Here is a 23156-nt window from a genome sequence, read left to right on the forward strand (position 1 = left end):
GCACACAGTGACGCCGCGGATCACACACCGCACATATCACGGGGGAGGATCACACTTAGAGGGTGCTGGGAAGTGCATGGGGGGGTGGGGGGGGCAGGCGAGTGGCTTCCTGACTGTGGCAAAGGACTCATCGCAATGAAATGAGTAGGTGTTTTTTTTTTAACCACTGCCTGTCATTGCCACTATCTCTCCTTTCCTGGCGCATTGTGAGCTTGTAGATCGCCTATTTTCGGATGTGCGGCACCGGTGCACAACTAAGTGAAAAATCCATAGTCCCACTCCCCTCCGTCTGGGGCCGGCCGCGACGCTCAATCCTTCTTTATCTCGCGGGAGAGTTTATTTGGGGCTAACGCGCTGTCACATCCTTCAGAGGAAGGCCCAGTCTGAGAGCCACTGACAAATGGGGCGAAAACAAACACAAAGAGCTCCGGCACCCGAGCTCCATCTCGACTGTTGCTTTTCAGGTGTGGGTGGGGGGGGGTGGAGCAGCAACATGTCCTGGATGACATTCGCTCAGGTCACGGTGTTCTCTCCCTGCCGAACGCCATTCCAGAAGGAACCGATATTGATGATGTAAACGTCTGTCTCGATCTGCTGTCTCCCGGCAGCCGGCTCCACCTCAGAATGTCACGCTCATCATGTACTCTATTATATCCGCTCATTCTTTTCCTCCCATCGCTCCATTTTACATTGTCGCTGTCGGGGTGGAAAGCTTGTATGTCCAACGCGGTTACTTTTCAGGAAAGAAAAAAAAAGAAAAGATGGATGGATTCGTAAATTAAGTCACGAGCTCTTCTTAATACTTTTCATTGGTTGAATATTTATAGACCCCATTGACACACTTAACCACTTTCAGTTGTCAAATGTTTTACATACAGTATTATAGCAAAAGCAGTAGATCTACAGCACGAGCACACAGCGTTTCACCATGTAACGGGTTGTGAGGTAGCAGACCTTTCTCTACCTTTCCCTGACACTGTCATACAACGTAGTTGTAGGGGATTAATGTACAAAAAAAGAAGTAAAATGTTGAAACATGGAGATACAAGGATTCTGCCCGACAGCGAAGCTATATTCTTTTCCTCCCAGAGCCAATCCTTTACACACGCAAAAAACAACATCCTTTATTCCACCTCTTGCTTCCGCTGTCAGTTGCTTGTAATACTTTTCTCCCTTATCTCCACAATTTATTTTGCCGTCATTTCGGTGCAGTCCTCCTTTCTCCTCTCCCTCGCCGCTGAATTCCCTCTTGTTAACGGAGTTCCCTCGGCTAAATAGAGCCAGGGTTTCTGAGATGATTGAGTATAAGGGAAGCGGACTGGCAGTGTGGGGAGAAGAGCTGATGCAGCCATCTTATAGCCGGGGCTGTGCTAATTGAAAGGTTGATGCGAGGCAGCACAGGGCCACGGGAACATCAAAGCGTAGCGGCTAATTGGGACCCCCTCTTCACCCTTCACTTGTATTTATTCCATTTCTAATGTCTTACCTCCTCCATTGTATTCATCTCGTCTTCCGTAAGCCGGGCCTGAGAATTCATTCATTCTTTTTTTCTTCCATTGTGTGCCGGCATAAATGGATTTCGGTGACCGGCCAGTCGTGCAAGAAGTAATAAGTAGCAATGCCACAATGTAGAAACTCTCAAGGACAAAATAAAACACGGCTTGTATTCAACATTACTGTATTCAAAAGTATGAAAAGTGTTGACATCAACTTAGAAACACATTAAGAGTCAAATTTGCTCAGGCTTTAATCCATTTTGACCTGAGATCAGATTCTAAAAATGTCTTCTACATCCTGACAGTTTTCTGAAAAACCTATGTTTCTATGTCAGTCGTTCTTTGATTTTTCAAAAATAGCAGACCTACAAGCTCTATGAGACTGTAGATCTGCTATTTTTCAATAGCTAAATTATAACATCATGTTTAAAACACCAAAAGGGGTTCCCGCACAAAATGGGTTAACACAAGCTTGTAGATCGGCTATTTTCAAAGTATAAAATAGCCTTACGTTGTTTATGTACAGTATGTCTATAATAATAATAATAATCTAAATGAAAAGTAAATGTACCTCAACAATTGCAGTACTTGAGTAATTGCACTTCGTTACATTCCACCACTGCCAACGGTTCTCCTTATTTATTTCATTCCGGGGGGTCCAGCTGCCTCGCCAGCGAGGCTCCTTATGACCTCTGTCATCGATTAAAATCAGCTAGCTGTAATACAGCCACTGGTAGACCGTAGACGCCATTATGCCAAAGATTAGTCCAAAAACAAAGCGCTGTGTTCTACACATTGTACAATGTTTCACAATCGATGAGCCTCTATGATGGCAAATTTGACCTGAGTGGATTCAGGGCAGCATCGAGTGCGGCTAAACGGAAAAAAGAGCGAGCCGCTAACGAGACTTGATGTTTGTGGGCGCCGTGTGCGCTCTCCTTGGTGTGCGTGTGCGCTCTCCTTAGTGTGCGTGTGCGCTCTCCTTGGTGTGCGTGTGCGCTCTCCTTGGTGTGCGTGTGTGCTCTCCTTAGTGTGCGTGTGCGCTCTCCTTAGTGTGCGTGTGCGCTCTCCTTGGTGTGCGTGTGTGCTCTCCTTAGTGTGCGTGTGCGCTCTCCTTAGTGTGCGTGGCTTATGAATCTCTAGCCGCGCCGCACCGCGAGGTCGATGCCAGTGGTGGGAATGTCTAAGTTAATTTGCTCAAGTACAACTTTTAGGTACTAGACTATTTCCACTTTATATGCTTATTACTTATTATACTTATTATACTCTACATCTCATAGACCAATATTGTATTTTTTACAATGAAAGAATTCAGCCTTATTTTATACTTTATCTATTTGAAAATACAAACTCACTTCATTATTTTACTTTTATTTATACAGCACTTTCACTTGTAACAACAGAGTATTTCCTATTTTATGGCCCTGCTACTTTTACTTAAGTAAAGCAAATCTGAGAATCCTTCCACCACTTGTCAATGCCATTACGGGTCCCTCCCCCCAGATGAAGTGAATGGCCTTCCACTATAGTGTAGTGACCACTCACAGCTGTCAGAGCCCATTGTGGATGCGCCATATCAGAGCTCACGAACGCAGCTCCACGGCCCGCCCCCGTCCCTCCCTCCCCCCCTGTGCGACCTGTCCCATAATCCACTTAAGAAGATGGGTTATGCTAAGTGGCACTTCCAACCCGCCACACCATCGATTTGCCCATTAGGGCCAGCGGGGGTTGCACAATGGCAGCTGCAGTCAATACAGATGAGATGAGTTCTGAGGCGGCTCAAAAAGACCACGCCACACAGTGAAATCCAGAATGTCAGTTTAACCGTTAAACTAACCGCCAGGCTGTGTTGCAGCGGGGTCGTGTAGGACGGTTAAACTAACCGTCAGGCTGTGTTGCAGCGGGGTCGTGTAGGACGGTTAAACTAACCGTCAGGCTGTGTTGCAGTGGGGTCGTGTAGGGCGGAAAACAGCTGGACTACAAGCTCACAACTTGTTCGTTGAACATTGCACGACAGGTAGCCTAGATCAGCTTTTTGAAAGTTCGAACGTACCAAAATAGGGAAGCCAGGGTGAAAGTGGTTAACTCTTGTGTGTACGTGAGCGTTATTAAGGGTCCAGGTTTTTCGCCTTTTTTACTGTGTACATCAAATGGGGTTTAGGGCAGCTGGTTCTGTACTGTACCTGTCCTGAGGTTTTCTTTGAGTTGGGTTTTGTAAGCTGGACAGATTCTTCTCTATTTTAGAATAACACGTTTTGTTTCAAATATATTTTTGTTTCAACCCACAGGACAAATGCATCCATTTTTCATTATCTCACTCTCACTCACATGCACGCAAACACGCATGCACGCACGCATGCACGCAAACACGCACGCACGCACACACTATCATCCTCAGGAGGTTTGCAGGTGAATCTATGCAGCATCCAAAAGCAGGATCCTCCTCTCCGCTCTCCTCTCATTGCCTCAGCCATGCAGTCTGCCTCCTTTATTTGGCACTTATAAAGGAAACCCACCATCGTAAAGCACTTTGTGACTTTGTCTAGAAATGTGCTATATACATAAATGCATTATTATTATCATTATCCTACACGCTAAACAAACAAAAATACAAAAATAGTCCTTTGGCTCATAATCACATGGAAACCTCTTTTGGTGGTTGTCGCACAGTTTTTTATTCCAAGGACCCCCAGTTTGGTAACTACGGAACCCATTACTCTGAGAATGAAGAAATGGAACCTGTAAAGTTCCATTTGTACACACTCATAGTTACGACCTGTAAGGGTCCATTTGGTTCCTAACTATGAATAATTTCACTGGGGACCCCTGGAAACCCCTCAAGGACCCCTTGGGGGTCCCAGGACACCACTTTGTCAACCGCTGCTATATAGCAGGGGGCATGCTCCCCCTGGACCTCCTGGAATCCCCTCAAAGACCCCTTAGGGGGTCCCCGGACCACGTTGATAACCAGTGCTGTACTGGACTATGCCTCTGGTGTATGAGAGTTTAAAGAGCGTAAATAGAAGACTAAAACAATAAGACGTTTCCTTTGCCTCTGGTGTATGAGAGTTTAAAGAGCGTAAATAGAAGACTAAAACAATAAGACGTTTCCTTTTTTTAATGGTGGACATAAACTTGCTCTAACACCAGCCATAACAGTAATAGGCTGGGAACCCTGTGATATCACAGTGGGAAGATGATAAGGTTGTGAAATAGACAGTAGTAAATGTAGACGACAGACTTACAAAGCAGATATTTAATTGGGACGTTACCCAGAATCATCCTTGTGCAAAGGAGATAGCAGGAGGCTGGACCTAGTTATATACATTTAGAAATAAACTATAATTATAATGTTAATCAAATTAAGAGCACGTTGCTTTCTAATTTGAAAGGAGTGGGCTAGTGATAAGTAATAGTATTAATAATGACCAAACTCAGAACCGACTGTAACGCTACAATCTGGAACTTATTTTAAGACTTTAAGCAGTTAATACAATATAAGTAGTACATCTGCTGTGACTGGAGGTGCTCACCCTACTCTTCCACTGCAAATGTTGCTCCCTGGTTTGGCCTAGTGCTGCCTGAAGCTCATGCTGCGGTTTGCACAGCACATGGAAACGGGCATACGGTATTCAATCCCTAAAGAAAATATAAAACATACTGACCATTCTATCTGATCTAAGAATTAATTTGTTTATTAAGCATATATCCTTTGATTTGATTTCTCTTGTTTATGGACGAAGACTTGAATTTTAGTTTTTCGGAAAATGTAGGCTACTGCATGTGACAGCTCAATATATCTGCAGAGCATGGAACAAGAGGAAATGCTTTTTATTCACAGATTGAGTCAGTATGTATTGGATTGTCTCCTGGATTGATATTTATGATTCCAATTTTGTTGTACCCAGTACTATGCTTACTCGCAGTGTATATGAATATAAATTGTGTTTGATAAATGTGTACACAGTAAGATCATAAGAGTGTTGACTCCAAGAGTGTACACATTTTTGGGTCCTTTTGGGTCAATTTGTTCACTGTCAGAGTTCATTAAATCACTCATGCTGTTACAGTGTATTATTGTTAGCTGGGTAGCGGGAAACGGGCATGACACTTCAATAAAAAGCAATCAATCAATCTGTCAGGATTGAGTTGTTTTTCATGAGCAGTGCAAGGTCAACCTGAGACACTTCCTGCTCTCGCTCACTTCCATCTGGTGAAGTGCACCGTTTTAAAGCAAATCAAAGGTACTCCGTGGTTACCCTCAAAGTACGACTGGGAAATTAAACAAAAATATATCAAAACTGATATTTTGAACAAATAACCATCGTGATCACTTAAGGTTTAGCCAATGATTGAATATATTTTCAACAAGTATTGAAAATCATACTTCTTTTAAAATTTGATTAGTTTGATCAATCACTTAACCATGTGTTATACTTGATGGAACATTCGTAGCGTGCAAATATCACAAAGATAGGCCATCTACACTCCCTCAATGTGATCGTAATCTTAAAGATAGGCCATCTACACTCCCTCAATGTGATCGTAATCTATCAAAGATAGGCCATCTACACTCCCTCAATGTGATCGTAATCTATTAAAGATAGGCCATCTACACTCCCTCAATGTGATCGTAATCTATCAAAGATAGGCCATCTACACTCCCTCAATGTGATCGTAATCTATTAAAGATAGGCCATCTACACTCCCTCAATGTGATCGTAATCTATCAAAGATAGGCCATCTACACTCCCTCAATGTGATCGTAATCTATCAAAGATAGGCCATCTACACTCCCTCAATGTGATCGTAATCTATCAAAGATAGGCCATCTACACTCCCTCAATGTGATCGTAATCTATCAAAGATAGGCCATCTACACTCCCTCAATGTGATCGTAATCTATCAAAGATAGGCCATCTACACTCCCTCAATGTGATCGTAATCTTACTAAAGATAGGCCATCTACACTCCCTCAATGTGATCGTAATCTTACTAAAGATAGGCCATCTACACTCCCTCAATGTGATCGTAATCTTACTAAAGATAGGCCATCTACACTCCCTCAATGTGATCGTAATCTTACTAAAGATAGGCCATCTACACTCCCTCAATGTGATCGTAATCTTACTAAAGATAGGCCATCTACACTCCCTCAATGTGATCGTAATCTTACTAAAGATAGGCCATCTACACTCCCTCAATGTGATCGTAATCTTACTAAAGATAGGCCATCTACACTCCCTCAATGTGATCGTAATCTTACTAAAGATAGGCCATCTACACTCCCTCAATGTGATCGTAATCTTACTAAAGATAGGCCATCTACACTCCCTCAATGTGATCGTAATCTTACTAAAGATAGGCCATCTACACTCCCTCAATGTGATCGTAATCTTACTAAAGATAGGCCATCTACACTCCCTCAATGTGATCCTAATCTTACTAAAGATAGGCCATCTACACTCCCTCAATGTGATCCTAATCTTACTAAAGATAGGCCATCTACACTCCCTCAATGTGATCGTAATCTTACTAAAGATAGGCCATCTACACTCCCTCAATGTGATCGTAATCTTACTAAAGATAGGCCATCTACACTCCCTCAATGTGATCGTAATCTTACTAAAGATAGGCCATCTACACTCCCTCAATGTGATCGTAATCTTACTAAAGATAGGCCATCTACACTCCCTCAATGTGATCGTAATCTTACTAAAGATAGGCCATCTACACTCCCTCAATGTGATCGTAATCTTACTAAAGATAGGCCATCTACACTCCCTCAATGTGATCGTAATCTTACTAAAGATAGGCCATCTACACTCCCTCAATGTGATCGTAATCTTACTAAAGATAGGCCATCTACACTCCCTCAATGTGATCGTAATCTTACTAAAGATAGGCCATCTACACTCCCTCAATGTGATCGTAATCTTACTAAAGATAGGCCATCTACACTCCCTCAATGTGATCGTAATCTTACTAAAGATAGGCCATCTACACTCCCTCAATGTGATCGTAATCTTACTAAAGATAGGCCATCTACACTCCCTCAATGTGATCGTAATCTTACTAAAGATAGGCCATCTACACTCCCTCAATGTGATCGTAATCTTACTAAAGATAGGCCATCTACACTCCCTCAATGTGATCGTAATCTTACTAAAGATAGGCCATCTACACTCCCTCAATGTGATCGTAATCTTACTAAAGATAGGCCATCTACACTCCCTCAATGTGATCGTAATCTTACTAAAGATAGGCCATCTACACTCCCTCAATGTGATCGTAATCTTACTAAAGATAGGCCATCTACACTCCCTCAATGTGATCGTAATCTTACTAAAGATAGGCCATCTACACTCCCTCAATGTGATCGTAATCTTACTAAAGATAGGCCATCTACACTCCCTCAATGTGATCGTAATCTTACTAAAGATAGGCCATCTACACTCCCTCAATGTGATCGTAATCTTACTAAAGATAGGCCATCTACACTCCCTCAATGTGATCGTAATCTTACTAAGATAGGCCATCTACACTCCCTCAATGTGATCGTAATCTTACTAATCTAGGCAAAAGTAAAAAATAATCGTGATATTGACTTGAAGTCATATCGGCCAGCCCTACAGTAATTAGATTTTTGTAGAATGCTTCGCAATTAGCGACATCTTCCTATCAGGAAGTAAAGCTGGCATTCACTGAAGACAAGGCTTCAAACTACCTCACGGTCCACACACACACACACACACACACACACACACACACACACACACACACACACCCCGTTGTGTAATGAATACAGAGCACCTGGTGGCGGGGAGATGTTGCATGTACAGTAATTCATTGAGTCAGTCTCTGGTCCTCTCTACGGTGGGTCATTATGGTGAGTTTCCAGCGGCGCCTTCGGTTCAATCTCCTCCACCGTCAACGTGAGCTGAATTTCAATCACCCCCCCCCCCCCTCCTCTGATGATGCTGTTCATTTATTAACCCTAACCCGGAACATCTGATGATGCTGTTCATGTATTAACCTTAACCCGGAACGTCTGTTCATGTCTTAACACTGGCAAACACTGAAACACAAACGCAGAGGAGCTCTCACCGTGTCTGTTGTGTGTTGGGTGAACCCCTTTTGGTGTTTTAAGCATTATGTTATACGGTACTTTAGCTATTGAAAAATAGCAGCTGTACAAGCTCATAGCGCGCACCCCGAGTGCCGTGCTACGAGCTTGTAGATCTGCTATTTTTTTTAAATCAATAGGAGGGTCCCTGGAACAACACATTTTCAGATGGGGCTCGGCAGCCAATTACATAATAATCTTGGGGGTCCTTGACATGAATTGAATTAGTTTGAGAATGACTGACATAGAAACATGGGTTTTTCAGAAAACTTAGAAGACATTTGTAGAATCGTCCTCAGGTCTAATGACTTCGCTTTTTTCTGTGTGTGTGTGTGTGTGTGTCTGTCAGACTGTGGTTCGGGAGGGTCCGGTTCCGGAGTGGAGAGCTGTGAACAGGATCGCTGTCGGAGGTTCGGCGGCTCGTGGGATGAGGATGCGGAGGACGACCGCTGCGTGTGTGACTTCACCTGTCACAGCGTGCCTCGAAACCCGGTAGGACCTTCTCACACCCTCCCAATGAGTAACTATATACTTAAGTACTGTACTTAAGTACAATCTTGCAGCATTTATTTTTTACTTTACTTGAGTAATTTCCAATTACCAGTACTTTTACTTCTACTCCATTACATCTCAGAGGCAAATATTGTACTTTTACTCCACTACAATTGTGAGCTTTTAGATCTGCTATTTTCAAAAGATTATTATTATACATTTGAAAACTTTAAATGGGACATTCTGCACAATTAGTACTTTTACTTTTGGTACATTTTGAAGCCAATACTTTTGTACTTTTACTCAAGTAAATGTTGAATTCTGGACTTTGACTTATAACAGAGTATTTCTACAATGCAGTATTGTTACTTTGCTTTAAGTACATTTTCCACCACTGCGCATTCGTGTTGGAACTGCACACCCACACAAGTTTCTCTGTTTTTCACTCACTGGAATAGTTGACTAGACCTGAAATAAGTAATTTAATCCTAATAATAATAATAATAATATTCAAACCCTGTGTTGTGACATGTGAGATGTATTATTTTCCATCTACTGCGCTACTACTTGACAGCTGACAGTGCGGTCTCCAATTATCGCATAAAAGCTGATGGTTAATAAACAGACTAAATCTGATATGTTTTTAATATTCAGTGAAACGGTGGTGTCTTTCTGCTGTCATTGTTGACAGCATTAGTATTTATTTCTTGTCATGCTTTTTTTTTTACAGTAAAACGTTCAGAGTTTGAAAACGTACCCTGCTTGGCCATTTCGTTTCGTCAACGTTTGCATGCCTCTTATGGCGTTGACAGCATTATGCAAATCAACTGCGCTTCTCCAATTTAGGAAGAATTGACAAGTCGTGCACATGTATGAGGCACATTGTCTCTGTCATACAAAGACAAACTTACACCTGACAAATGTTTTGGACAACATCTACTTTAATTTAATAATTGATATGTTAATGTTAATGATGAGATGAGTGGCACTACTGTATAAAAAGATAATAATTATCCATAAATGAGAATAGCTCTGATATAGTTCAGGCACACTCAAGAGGTTTCCATACACTTCTCCCTGCAATTAAATAGTTGTCTTCTACTGTTACAGGGAGTAATATATAGCAGAGCCTGAACGCCAAGATAAAATATAATATCCACACTTGTGTACATTTAAGAAATACAATGTTTTCAATCTATTCTGAGTTATCTGTTCTAAAGCCTTTACAGTATATCATTTCTGTTAAATTGCACTGTAGCTAACACTGTTTCTGGTGTTAGGGGCCATATCCATATAAAGTGTTTTGTTTTTGTTTTTCCATCTCTTCCACCCCAGAGTGAATTATTGCAGTATTATTTGCCACTACATCTGTTTTTACAAAGTCAGATTTGATGCTTTCAAATTCTTCAGCCAACACAGCTTTTAGTTCAGACCTGATCAGCTTGGCGAGGTTGGCGATATATTTTTATAGTGAGGTTAAGGATTTCAGCCTTTAGGCCTGCCACCTCCATCGTATCAGCTGTCTGAGAGAAGTGGCTACTTGGGAGAGTCACTATGGGTGCGTAGCTTTAGGCCCCTGAGCGGGGGTGTGACTAAACTTTAGAAAATTCTAGTCCTTAGACGTGGCAAAGCCAGGATTCAATACTGTAAGAGATTCTGCCTGAGATTAATTATATCCAAAGCGTTCCTCCGCTCATAAAGCGCTTTCTGTGGACACGTCCCTTTCTACTGTATGACTTGTTGTCTTAGGGGTGTGATTCATACTATGACCTGTCTTAGGTGTGTGACTCATGCTGTGCGTCTTGTCTTACTGTAGGTGTGTGACTCATACTGTGCGTCTTGTCTTACTGTAGGTGTGTGACTCATACTGTGCGTCTTGTCTTACTGTAGGTGTGTGACTCATACTGTGTGTCTTGTCTTACTGTAGGTGTGTGACTCATGCTGTGTGTCTTGTCTTACTGTAGGTGTGTGACTCATGCTGTGCGTCTTGTCTTACTGTAGGTGTGTGACTCATACTGTGCGTCTTGTCTTACTGTAGGTGTGTGACTCATACTGTGCGTCTTGTCTTACTGTACGTAGGTGTGTGCGTCGGACAGACAGACCTATATGAACGAGTGTGTCCTAAAGAAGGCCCGCTGTGAGAAACAAGAACACTTGCTGATCCAGAGTCAGGGACCTTGTCCAGGTACGTCATTCATCATCAGCCAGCCACTGAAAGGATCACTGATCCTTTCCTAAACGCCAGAGGAGAACCCTCAACACCCTCATCTCACATCCTCATTTCATTCATCCATGGGATCAGTGGTGGAACAATGTCTCCCATTTTAGACTTAAGTAAAAGTAGCAGTATCGCAATGTAGACATACTGTTGTGTTACAAGTAGCCTACTACAAAGTGCAAAATATACTTCAAGTAGCAAAAGTAAAATGATGATGAGCTCTAGTGACATCGCTGTCGTCTCACCCCAATAATAACTGCTTCTTGAGAAAGCACAAATGTAACAAGAGAAGGTCGGATCCCGGTCGGGACATGGCATTTATACTTATGCAGCGATGAATGCCCTTGCGATGCACTCACGTACACTGTGAAATTGTCTGTGTTAATTTTACTTCTGAGAGTTTACAAATGTAACCAAATGGACACAGAAGAAGAGTCCTTTTAGTTAGGCCTACATTTTTTTAAACTCAGATTTAACACATGGATAAATTAACAGGATTTTACTGTGGAAGCACTTCCAAACCTGGAAGCGGATCAGTGTTCTACTCTTGGGGCGAGTGAACAACTTGAGAGCCCTTTCTCAAGGGCTCATTGACGGTTTAGAGTGGAGAGCGTTTGCAGTTTTACAATTTAGGCCTTTATTAGACACTTTCCATACAGTATAATAACTACAGCAGCATCTATCAAAAGAGGCAACAAGAAGTGGTAGCTCTGGTCCATAGCTTTAGGAGTTCTCCTTAACGCTATGCGATGGTACATTTATTTTGGCCTGGTAAAAATATACAGTATAATATGCACCAAAAAGCGGATTGTTGAAAGCCTATTCTCCACGGTGAGAAGACTCTCAGAACCCCACCTTTTGTGTAAAATCCCACTTTTCGACATGAAAATAATATCTATCTACCAGACGATTTTATTTTTTATTATCTTGTATTTTTTTATTTCACTAAAGGATGGTGAATGGCATGGGATTAAAATACCATATTTATGGAAGGAATGGGTTAATAAAGGAATTCCTACATTGGGCGAAAGCTCAGTGTCTTTCTTATTGGCACCACACAGTGGGAGGGTACCATTCACTTCCCCACCCAGATTTTTCCTGGTGTTCTGGGGAAATCAAATCTGTAACTTTTTAGCTTGCAAGCACGCTCCTCTAACCTTTAGGTCACAGCCGCCTGCCTTATTTTTGGATGAAAATTACAAAAACGCCCCCAGTGCGTAAGGACCTTGAGTCTGCAGTCCTCATGAGAAATAATAATTAACTTTTCCCCGACAAAATAATTTGCCAGGCGGTATTGGGATTTGAACCGATGACCTTTGTGGCACAAGTCTGCTTGTCTAACCCTCTTGACCGTCACTGCTCCCACTTAATTCGCTCAACTTTATAAATGAATGCAGAGGGGGTATTTTGTTTTGGCAGCGAGAACGGTTGCCACATTAAGTGTGTGAGCCAATAGGCTGGCCACGGTTGTGCTCTTCCTCCTGGCTATGTGAAACGAGGGTCCACATAAGAGATTCTGTGTGATCATTCCAGCCTGTTTGATTCCCTGTGGCTGTGTGTGAGAGAGAGAGAGAGAGAGAGAGAGAGAGTAACTACTGCTACAGTAGTAAAGTAGAAGTAAAGTAAAATAAATAAAATATACTTAAGTATAATATCGTCTCTGTCAGGTGGAAACCTTATATATCCAAAACTGTTACTTTTCAGGATTCAAATTCCCAAATAGCATTGGATGCTTTTTTATGCTGTAGCTTGATCAAGTAGGGCATTCATTTACGAAAAGTTTATATTTGGAGATCGACATCGACGGCAACGATATAATACTTGAGTACATACTGTACATATACGTATAGTTACTTTCCACCACTGCTGAAAGGGTGAGGGATGGAGAGAGAGAGAGAGAGCTGCGTTTTCATGCTCGCGCTCCCCTCGCTCCCTGCAGACCGGCGCCCTTCCTAAGCCGGCCTCCTTGGGCACTGACTGTCACGCTTTCTGCACCACGCCTGGATAATCAATCCCCTTTTCTGAGGAGTCCTCTACGACTGCAAGAGCTTTCGGGTCCTCGTCTCCCATTGGCTGCCATAAAAAGAAGAAGGAGGGGAGGGAAAGAAGACTCCGATCTATTGGAATTTTCAATGTACGTCCTGCATTAGCAATGCAAGGACAAACTTTGCTTCAAAAACATTAACCTCAAAGCATTCAAAAAACCTCTACCGAACAACATGCAGGCCCTCGCTAGAGTATCAAACATTCCTTATTTTTATTTATTATTCTTTCCTCCCAAGGATTGTGTTCATAAACATGTCACATTTTGTGCAGCTTGAAAGGTGCTGTCTGATACTGAAACATGTGAGCCTGAAGAGTCCCTGGGAGCTGATTGCCTTGCCTGCCGAGCTGTCCTTTTATAGCAAAACAAGAAATCTGGGTCAGGATTCACAGTGGCATTTGAAGGGCTCAGACAGAGGAACACCTTTAGTTTGAGACTGATTTAGACTTTGTTGTGTGTCGGTTTTTCCGCTTTGGAAGCAGAACTACATGATATATATATTATATTGCATCTTTATCCAAAGTGCTTTGCTTTCGCCCAGAGGAAACCATGCAAGACACCAACCTGCTCATTAGGAGCAGTTAGACTAGAGGTTCGGTGTCTTGCTCAAGGACTCTTCGACACCAACCTGCTCATTGGGAGCAGTTAGAGGTTCAGTGTCTTGCTCAAGGGCACTTCGACACCAACCTGCTCATTGGCAGCAGTTAGAGGTTCAGTGTCTTGCTCAAGGGCAATTCGACACCAACCTGCTCATTGGGAGCAGTTAGAGGTTCAGTGTCTTGCTCAAGGGCACTTCGACACCAACCTGCTCATTGACAGCAGTTAGAGGTTCAGTGTCTTGCTCAAGGACACTTCGACACCAACCTACTGTAGGGGGAGCCGGGGATTAAACCACCCGGGAACCTTCTGTTCCTCAAGCGGCCGCTCTGCTTCCTGAGCCACGCGGTTTTAGTAGAAACTATGCATTACAGCGGAATAGAAACGTGAAGAGGCATGAACAGATCTGTCCTTGCAGGCATATTAAGGACTAGCTTTTCTTTTCAGCCACGCCAACAACAACTGCAGCGTCCAGTATAGCCTCCAGGAGGAGAGAGTGGTAATACGGCCCATCAGAGCCAGCTGTATTGCACCAGACAATGGCCAGCGAAGGGGAAGAAAATACCTTGAAGGGGAGACGAACATATGAAATTAAAAGTTCCCCCCCTTGTCCTAATAGGCTCAGTACAGATAGCAGAATGGAGCGCTGGAAAGTGGCAAGTTAAATGAACTGTGTCCAAAGCCCATCTCTGGAGTGGGAAAGCAAGTGGAAAAAAGGAGCGCGAGCCGAGTCATCACCATTAGGCTCCAGCTCATATCCACACCAGTAACAGCGTGATTTATGGGCCCTGTATCCACTGGCTGCAAACTCCAAATGAGCAACACACGGAAAAAGAGATGGAGAAGCGAATAGAGCGAGAGAGAGAGAGAGAGAGAGAGAGAGAGAGAGTCAGAGATTTCTGCACTTCGTCTTCACAACTGGCGAGCGTTGCGCTTTTTGCTTCAGGGCCTAGGGAGACTTTGAACAATAATATCTTTAGCTCTTACATGAAACAAATAGCTGTCCGCTCCCCCCTCTCCCCCCCATGTGCTTTTTGCACTTTTCTTTCCCTATTCAGGGAAGTTCTAGGTTTCTGGGAAGGAAGTTTTTTTTTTTCTTTGCTGCATTCAGAGCTGTCATATTAGCATTAGGTACACCCACAGGCATCAGCATAGGCTACCGCACACAATCACAAACACATACAGAATGCGAAAAGCATTTATTTTTTCTTTTGTTGGTGCGGGGGTTGGAAGTTGGGTCACGGTTAGGTAGGAATAAATGAGGATGTGTCTCGGACGTGGTGAATGTCAGCCGCTGCAAATTCAACCATTGCTTGTTTTTCAGCAGAGGTAATGGCATCATTTTCCTGCTGATTTTGAGTCATTGTGGGCGTAAAAAAAATAATAACGTACCAAATAGAATTGTTATCTCAGAGCCGGCTGGCAGCCTAGCTTCTCTCTCTCCACCTCAGGGGCACCTCACACCGATTGCATTGTTTGCCCCTGAAAAGTTGCGTGTTGTTGTTCAGAGATTGTGTTGTCTAATTTCCCCTCTGCCGTACATCCATAATCACTGAAATATCGTTGTTTGCATTCCCCCTTTCTCCCTCCCTCTCTCTCTCTCTCTCTCTCTCTCTCTCTCTCCCTCTGTCTCTGTCGCTGTCTTTCCTTCTGTTGCTTTGTTCGCCACCTCATCAGCAGTTTCGTCCACATCTCCGACGGAGCAGACGGCACCACAGCACTGCAGTCTGTCTGTGTACGGATGCTGCTCCGACAACGAGACAGCCGCCCTGGGCGTGGGTCAGGCTGGCTGCCCCAGTAAGTGGCTGATGATGACCAGTGGTGGAAGAAGTACTTAGTGCTAGTTTTCAGCAGTGGTAGCAGATCTACAAGCACAAGCTTGCTATTTTTTATGCTTTTGTATGACGCTTTAGTAGTATGACCAAGTACAGTGTTCTGTCTGTCTGTCTGTCTGTCTGTCTGTCTGTCTGTCTGTCTGTAAATGCACCAAGTCTCTGTACGTAGTATGTCTGTAATCCACGTAACTCGAGAACCGAATTTTGAGATAAGAGGTTTCTCGACGAGAACAACAATATATATGCTAATTGCCAATCATCTGTTGATGGTGACTAATGATATTCCAGCTGAGAGGAGGAGTGTGCATAAAGCTCATATAGCGTAAAATAAATATTGTAGGTAGGAAGGGAAGACTTACAGTATGGTGGATATAAGCAGGTGTATTTACTCAGAAATCAGCCACAGTGACTAAAAGTAAAAAGTAAAGTCATCCATAATTAATAGCTCTACTCTTCTCCCTCTATCTTTCTTGTTATTGAAAAATGGTGCCATAACACAGTAAAATAGGTGAAAATTAAGACCCATATTGAAGGCGTCAAAGCATCATTTGACGGCAGATTCACTGTTGGAATGTTTGATCTTTTTTTTATATAGGCCAGGCAGAAAATAATTATTTATTATTCATTACTCTCTAGCCCTCAGCTGTCATGTATGTGGAAATGTTACATGGCAGCGATGCTAGTGGGAGATAAACAGCTTTGTTTTGTTGTTTCAATGAAAAGGAAAAAAACCTTGAAGTCATATTGCAGCAAGTTCTCTCTATAGGCTCCGCAGCAAGGACAAGTGCACAAACGCACGCACGCACACACGTTTGTGTTACTATACTTGAATTTTATACACCTCCAAAATTCAATTTTTTTTTTGTTTAACCCCAACCCTAAGGTGTCACGCACACACGCACGCACACATACACACTCGTGACCACGCAGGACGACACACCAGCATTATTGAACATAAAAATGTAAACATAAAAGTGCTGTTGTCCAATTTAATTAAAACCCTATCTCACGCTATAACTAATAATCAATGGCTTGTCTGCTACCAATAACTTACCTACACAAAGCGCTGAGAGGACGCCTTCCACACGCATCGCCGGGTTGCAGTGGTGGAAGTAAAACCATGCAGCAATACGACACCGCAATATAAAATGAAAGACCTGTATTAGTGTATTCAGAATCTTACTTGAGGAAAAAGTGCTGATTGTAAGTATTGGCATCAAAATATCGTCACGCAGAAATCTCTTATCTCAATATTCAGATTGTAAATGAACACCGTACTTGGATCCTACTACAGCGTCACACAAAGGCATCAAAGGTATCAGAACTGCAAGCTTGAAACTGCTATTTTTTGCTATTTTTTAATTTGAATCCTGAAACGTTTTGCACATGCATTTTCCACCTGACATACAATATACTTCTCCGTCATTGACTATATGGTAATATATACTTACCATATAGTCAATGTACTATAAAATGTTTAAACAACAAATTATAAAATAGCAGATATACTGTGTGCTTGAGGTCTGGTTCCAACCGCACTGCAAGACAGAGCCCTGTTTAATAAAGCTGTACATTGCAGTGTGGCATGGGGTTAATTACATTATTAAAGCAACAAAACTGAGAGCACATTTCATTCTGCAGAGTCAGACGACTGGATGATGGAAAAAAGAGAGGTTTCACATTGTAATTCAAGCAAGGCGTTTTGAATCATGCACTATAAATGGTGCGTTTATATAGCGCCTTTATCCAATGTGCTTAACAATGTGCATGAGATTCACCCACTCACACACCGACGGCGGAGAAAAGCAAACCGACCTGCTCACCAGGAGCAGTTAGGGGTTCAGCGTCTTGCTCTGCTCATCAGGAGCAGTTAGGGGTTCAGCGTCTTGCTCTGCTCACCAGGAGCAGTTAGGGGTTCAGCGTCTTGCTCTGCTCACCAGGAGCAGTTAGGGGTTCAGCGTCTTGCTCTGCTCACCAGGAGCAGTTAGGGGTTCAGCGTCTTGCTCTGCTCACCAGGAGCAGTTAGGGGTTCAGCGTCTTGCTCTGCTCACCAGGAGCAGTTAGGGGTTCAGCGTCTTGCTCTGCTCACCAGGAGCAGTTAGGGGTTCAGCGTCTTGCTCTGCTCACCAGGAGCAGTTAGGGGTTCAGCGTCTTGCTCAAACCAACCTGCTCACCAGGAGCAGTTAGGGGAACCTTATTCTACAATTACAATTACAATTTAGAGATTTAGCAGACGCTCTTAATCCAGAGCGATTTACAGTAAGCAAGAACAAAAACATGGAAATACATCAAATACATATTATCTTCTCCACGCAGCTCCTCCTGTGCCACTGCCACACTATATCTGCAGTATATAGATTGTTCTGTCTTAACAAATTCCTAGCTGCCGTTCTTATTTTTGGCATGTCATTATAGGCAAACGTTTTTCTTTTTTTGTGTGTTTTTTAAGACACACAAACGTTTTCTTCTCATTCCAAAATGTCAAAATAGGGAAGCAAGCTTGTGATGCAACCCGTTGTGAGCTTTTAGATGGGCCATTTTCACTAGCCCGACAAGTGCTTAAGTGGTTAATCAATATTGCGTACACGGTGCCCATGCGTGAAGATAAATAAGGTACGGGTGACAACAGCGGGTACAATAACTTTATTTCTATTCTATTATTATGTATAAACTTAATTATGTGTATACAGTATATGTAACACTGGGACCCAGGAATCGAACCTAGGACTCCCGCATGGAAAGCCAACATCTTAACCACTAAGCCAAAGACAATTGCTTGGGGGTAGGGGGAGATATTAGACTGCTACATATACACATGTATACTGTACATACCGTACATATATACATACAAATCTAAAAGTTTGAGAACACTGTAGTTAGTAGTATTTGACACGTGTGTGTGTGTGTGTGTGTGTGTGTGTGTGTGTGTGTGTGTGTGTGTGTGTGTGTGTGTGTGTGTGTCCACCTCCAGGCACATGCCAGTGTAACAGCTACGGAGCCTACAAAGGGACATGCGACCCCACCAGCGGTCAGTGCTCCTGTAAGCCCGGCGTCGGCGGGCAGAAATGTGACCGATGCGAGCCCGGCTTCTGGAACTTCCGCGGCATCGTGACGGAGAACATGAGCGGCTGCACACGTAAGGCAGCCGGTGTTTCCTCGGTGTACTGTATGGCTGCCTGCTGGCACATTCATTATGTCCTGTCAAAGCATTCCATTCCACTTACACTCACATGTCACGCGTGGCCCAGGCTCTCATCCAGAGCCACTGAGGAAAACTGCAACTACCTTTGCAGTTTTTCCACAGTCGCTAATTCCTACGCTTCAGTTCCTTGACCAGTGTGTTTACAAGCAGACGGTAATACAGCAGTGCATGGCGAGGTCAGACCGGCACTGCGCGTCAGTATATTATAAAGATCTCCTCGTGTGAAGGGTGAAATACTCCTTTACCTGATGTAGTCTTTGTACATCGCTGCTGCCGGGCAGCATTACGTTTTTTGCTTACCAAAGCATCAAATGTAGCAGATATGCAAGCTCGAAACGAGTAGATCTGCTACTTTTGCTATTTTTTTTATTTGAATCCTCAAAGGTAACAGGACACATGACGTTTCCACCTGACAGTGACGACATATTGTCTGCCATGTTCTGTAGGAGTTTCAGACTTATCTCCCAATTTCTACATACTGTACACCGCACCGCCATTTATATTGGAGAATCGAATCGGTACAAACGCGACACCAAGCGTTGGCCAATCCGCAAAGCCTAACGGGTCAGATTGGCCAGCGGCCACACCTCTCCCAAACACACAGAGATTCGACGTGTTCTTTCCAGAGCCGAAAACAGACACATTCAGATATTCACAGACTTATTTTGTTCAATTCTCGGAGGTCACTTGGTCGCTGCTGTTTCACCTCCTGAACATACAGTACGTGCGGCCAGTGATCTCCTGAGCATTTTCAGCCCATAGCGAGAGCCGCGACCCCCGCTGCGGCCAGGCCCAGACGTTTAACCTCCGATGAGCAAACGAAAAGACGCTCACACACACAGACCGGGAACACTGTGTGCTTTGTCCTTCCTTCCCCGGGGTGGTTATTTGCTTCTACGCCACCACCTTGCTTCTCCACCTCTGTGTGTGTATCCCCTGTTCGCCTGCCCCTGAGCGCCAACTGGCCTCGCTCTGAACCACGCCTAACCCCTTATCCTGACAGGGGGATGTGCATCAAAGGAAGGTTGTGATGAGGCTCAGGTTTGCCTCTACCGTGCCACTCAAGAGAAGACTCCTAATAGGCTACACACACTCACACACATGGTGGTGCAGACCACCATTTGTGGATGTCTGTAGGCGCACTTAGGTGATTGTGTGTGCGGTGTGGGTGTAAGCGACTGTACTGTGAAAATTTACTTGAGAGTGTACACTCTCTGAGTTAAATTAACACTCTGGATTTTACTGCGTGTGTGTGTGTGTGTGTGTGTGTGTGTGTGTGTGTGTGTGTGTGTGTGTGTGTGTGTGTGTGTGTGTGTGTGTGTGTGTGTGTGTGTGTGTGTGTGTGTGTGTGTGTGTGTGTGTGTGTGTGTGTGTGTGTGTGTGTGTGTGTGTGTGTGTGTGTGTGTGTGTGTGTGTGTGCCTGCGAGCTTGCACATTTGTCTGCGCCCGTCCGAGACATAATTCACCCTTGAAGACATTTACCCTTCTCTCCATCACTCTTAATGTCACATATACACACACGCCGCTTCCCAACCTGTCTCCCATTTTTTATGTTGACCTTGATGTCTATCTATTTCATTGTCTATGTCTCTCTCTCCCATCTCTCCTACGCCCCTCCCTTCCCATCTATCTATGTCTGTCTGTCTGTCTTTATGTCTATCCATCCATCCATGCAGCGTGTAACTGTGACGCATCAGGTTCAGTGCGTGACGACTGCGAGCAGATGTCGGGTCTGTGCTCCTGCAAGACGGGGGTGAAGGGCATGAAGTGCAACGTGTGTCCCGATGGCAGCAAGATGGGAACCAACGGCTGCGACCAAGGTAGGAGAGGAGAGGAGAGGAGAGGAGAGGAGGGGAGGGGAGGGGAGGGGAGGGGAGGGGAGGGGAGGGGAGAGGAGAGGAGAGGAGAGGAGAGGAGAGGAGAGGAGAGGAGAGGAGAGGAGAGGAGAGGAGAGGAGAGGAGAGGGGAGGGGAGGGGAGGGGAGGGGAGAGGGGAGGAGAGGAGGACGAGGGGAGGAGACATGGGGACAGAAGAGGAGGGGAGAAGGAGTGTAGAAGGAATGGTGAGGCATATATATATACTACCTGCTGCTGGCTGCAACATTGGCAGATCGTGCTGAAAACTGTCTGTCCCTGTCACCACCATGTTTTGCATTTCCTTCTTGGAGACACCACCATTGCTGAATACATTTAGAACATCATAAAATCATAACAAACAAAAACACACATATGTCCTGAAAAGTAACAGTTTTGGACACATGAGGTTTCCACCCGACAGAGACGATACTCTCATCCCTCCCAATACATACCGTATATAGAGGGGTAGCGTGTACGGCAGTACGGTGCAGTAACTACATAAACAGGCATTTTTTCCTTCTCCACCATGCATATAAATCCGGTCTAAATAATTGATCGGGCATAATAACCTGACCACGGCTCCCCCCAAATGAGCGCAGCGCGCAGCAAAGAAAGGTTACAGCTAGCTGCCGAGGAGGTGGCCTGTCGCTCTTTCATTAAGGCTTACCGCCGGGTGTGTGGACTTGGAAGTAAAGTGCCTAATGAAGCCAATAGTCCCGGCACACACAGGCAGCGGGGCGGACACACACACACACACACACACACACACACACACGGTGGTGATAAAGGTATGGTCTGTCTGGGCCTGGCTGACATGACAGCGGGGAGCGATGCGTGGGGTGGATCCCGAGCTCCTGTGATGTCGGAGCAAACACAGAGCCCAGGCAGGCTATAGCTGCTTCTCAGAGCCAGCCTGGATTCAGGATTTTTACTTGTAGTGAAAGTACAAAAGCATTGGCATTAAAATATCCTCGCAGTACCCAAGTAAAAAGTGCTTGAAATTGTCAAAATGTGCCAAAACAAAAATTTGGTCCCAGAATGTAGCACATCTACAAGCTCACAATAAGTCATGACGCATACTCTTTTTGAGTAGTCAAAGTATAAAATAGGACGTTGTTAAGTGGTTAATGTGTATTTTGTCATAATAATCAAATCTGCTAAATGACTAAGCTTTCAAATACTCAGGTAAAGTAAAAGTACCTCAAAATTATTCTTAAGTATCTGGTCCATAGCCTTACTGCTCTTTCTGCCGTTGCATTAAGGCTATGGAACTGATTCCTGCCTCTAATGAAATGCAGACCAGCCTCTCCCCTGTAGCGAAAATAAAAATAATGTTTTACCTACTCACCAATAGAAAGACGGGTTGTGTAATTAGAAAGCCTACTTTCCTCAGTGGACGCACTTTGAGCCCCCCACCACACGTATGAATGCACTTTTTGGCCAGAAAGGGATTTTGTTTTCACCAGAAAAAATTAAAAATGTTGTTACTCCACTGCACCCTCTACCGATATTGCGTGTGTGTCGGGGTCCCCCCCCCCCCCCCCCCCCACACACACACACACACACATTTTGTTTTTTTTACTGCAACAGAGTAATCGATCTTTCACCGCTGTGGCGTTGACATGAAACCGCAATGAAGTTTGCATTGCATGTTAATGAGTTGGATGTTAATTAAATCCTGTTCTAACTCCCTCCTCAGGTCCGGAGGCGCCGACGTCATGTGACGAGCTGGAGTGTCGCTACGGAGCGTCGTGCGTGGAGGAGAACGGCCTGGCCCACTGTGAGTGTCCCTCACCTGACTGTGATGACAAGAACAAGACCAAGGTATGTGTACTCACCTGGTACCATGATATCTGCTGTGGAAACCTCTTATCTCCATATTCTAACGTTTTGTGTGCATGCGTGCGTGTTTGACGGCTATGTCCAGCTTTGAGGGTCTGTGTAAACACAAACATTGAAGACAAAAGTGATTGGCCGGAATGAGAAAATGTATGATGATAAGAACCCAAATCATTTCACACGGGTGAAATGGATGCTCTACTTGATACATACTACAGCGTCACACAAAAGTATCCAAAGTAGCAGATCTACAAGCTTGGACATAATGAGGTTTCCACCTGACAGAGACGATATGCCTTGTATACTATACATTATTGCATGTTCATAAAATGCATTGGTAATGAACTGTACATGGGCCACAGTTGAGGATGTATTCTCACTCGAACAAGATCAGCACCGCTACATGTATAGACAAATTAACCACTTAAGCCATATATACTGTACTTCATCA

At 43.9% G+C, this 23156-nt stretch overlaps 1 protein-coding gene across 4 annotated transcripts in view; it reads left to right on the plus strand.

Moving 5' to 3' along the window:
- agrn (agrin) overlaps positions 1–23156 on the plus strand; it is a 347396-nt gene that overhangs the window by 245108 nt on the left and 79132 nt on the right. For 2 of the 4 annotated variants that reach the window (XM_080763911.1, XM_080763913.1), the window contains 6 exons: positions 8972–9114; positions 11194–11299; positions 15651–15770; positions 18780–18944; positions 20687–20830; positions 22566–22690. In XM_080763911.1, the coding sequence (XP_080620037.1) occupies positions 8972–9114; positions 11194–11299; positions 15651–15770; positions 18780–18944; positions 20687–20830; positions 22566–22690 (803 nt within the window). The remainder of the gene's footprint in view (positions 1–8971; positions 9115–11193; positions 11300–15650; positions 15771–18779; positions 18945–20686; positions 20831–22565; positions 22691–23156) is intronic. The other 2 variants (XM_080763912.1, XM_080763914.1) reach the window with 1 other exon arrangement.

Source organism: Protomyctophum bolini (genome assembly GCF_963924005.1).
Source record: "Protomyctophum bolini genome assembly, chromosome: 5".
Lineage (NCBI taxonomy): Eukaryota > Metazoa > Chordata > Actinopteri > Myctophiformes > Myctophidae > Protomyctophum > Protomyctophum bolini.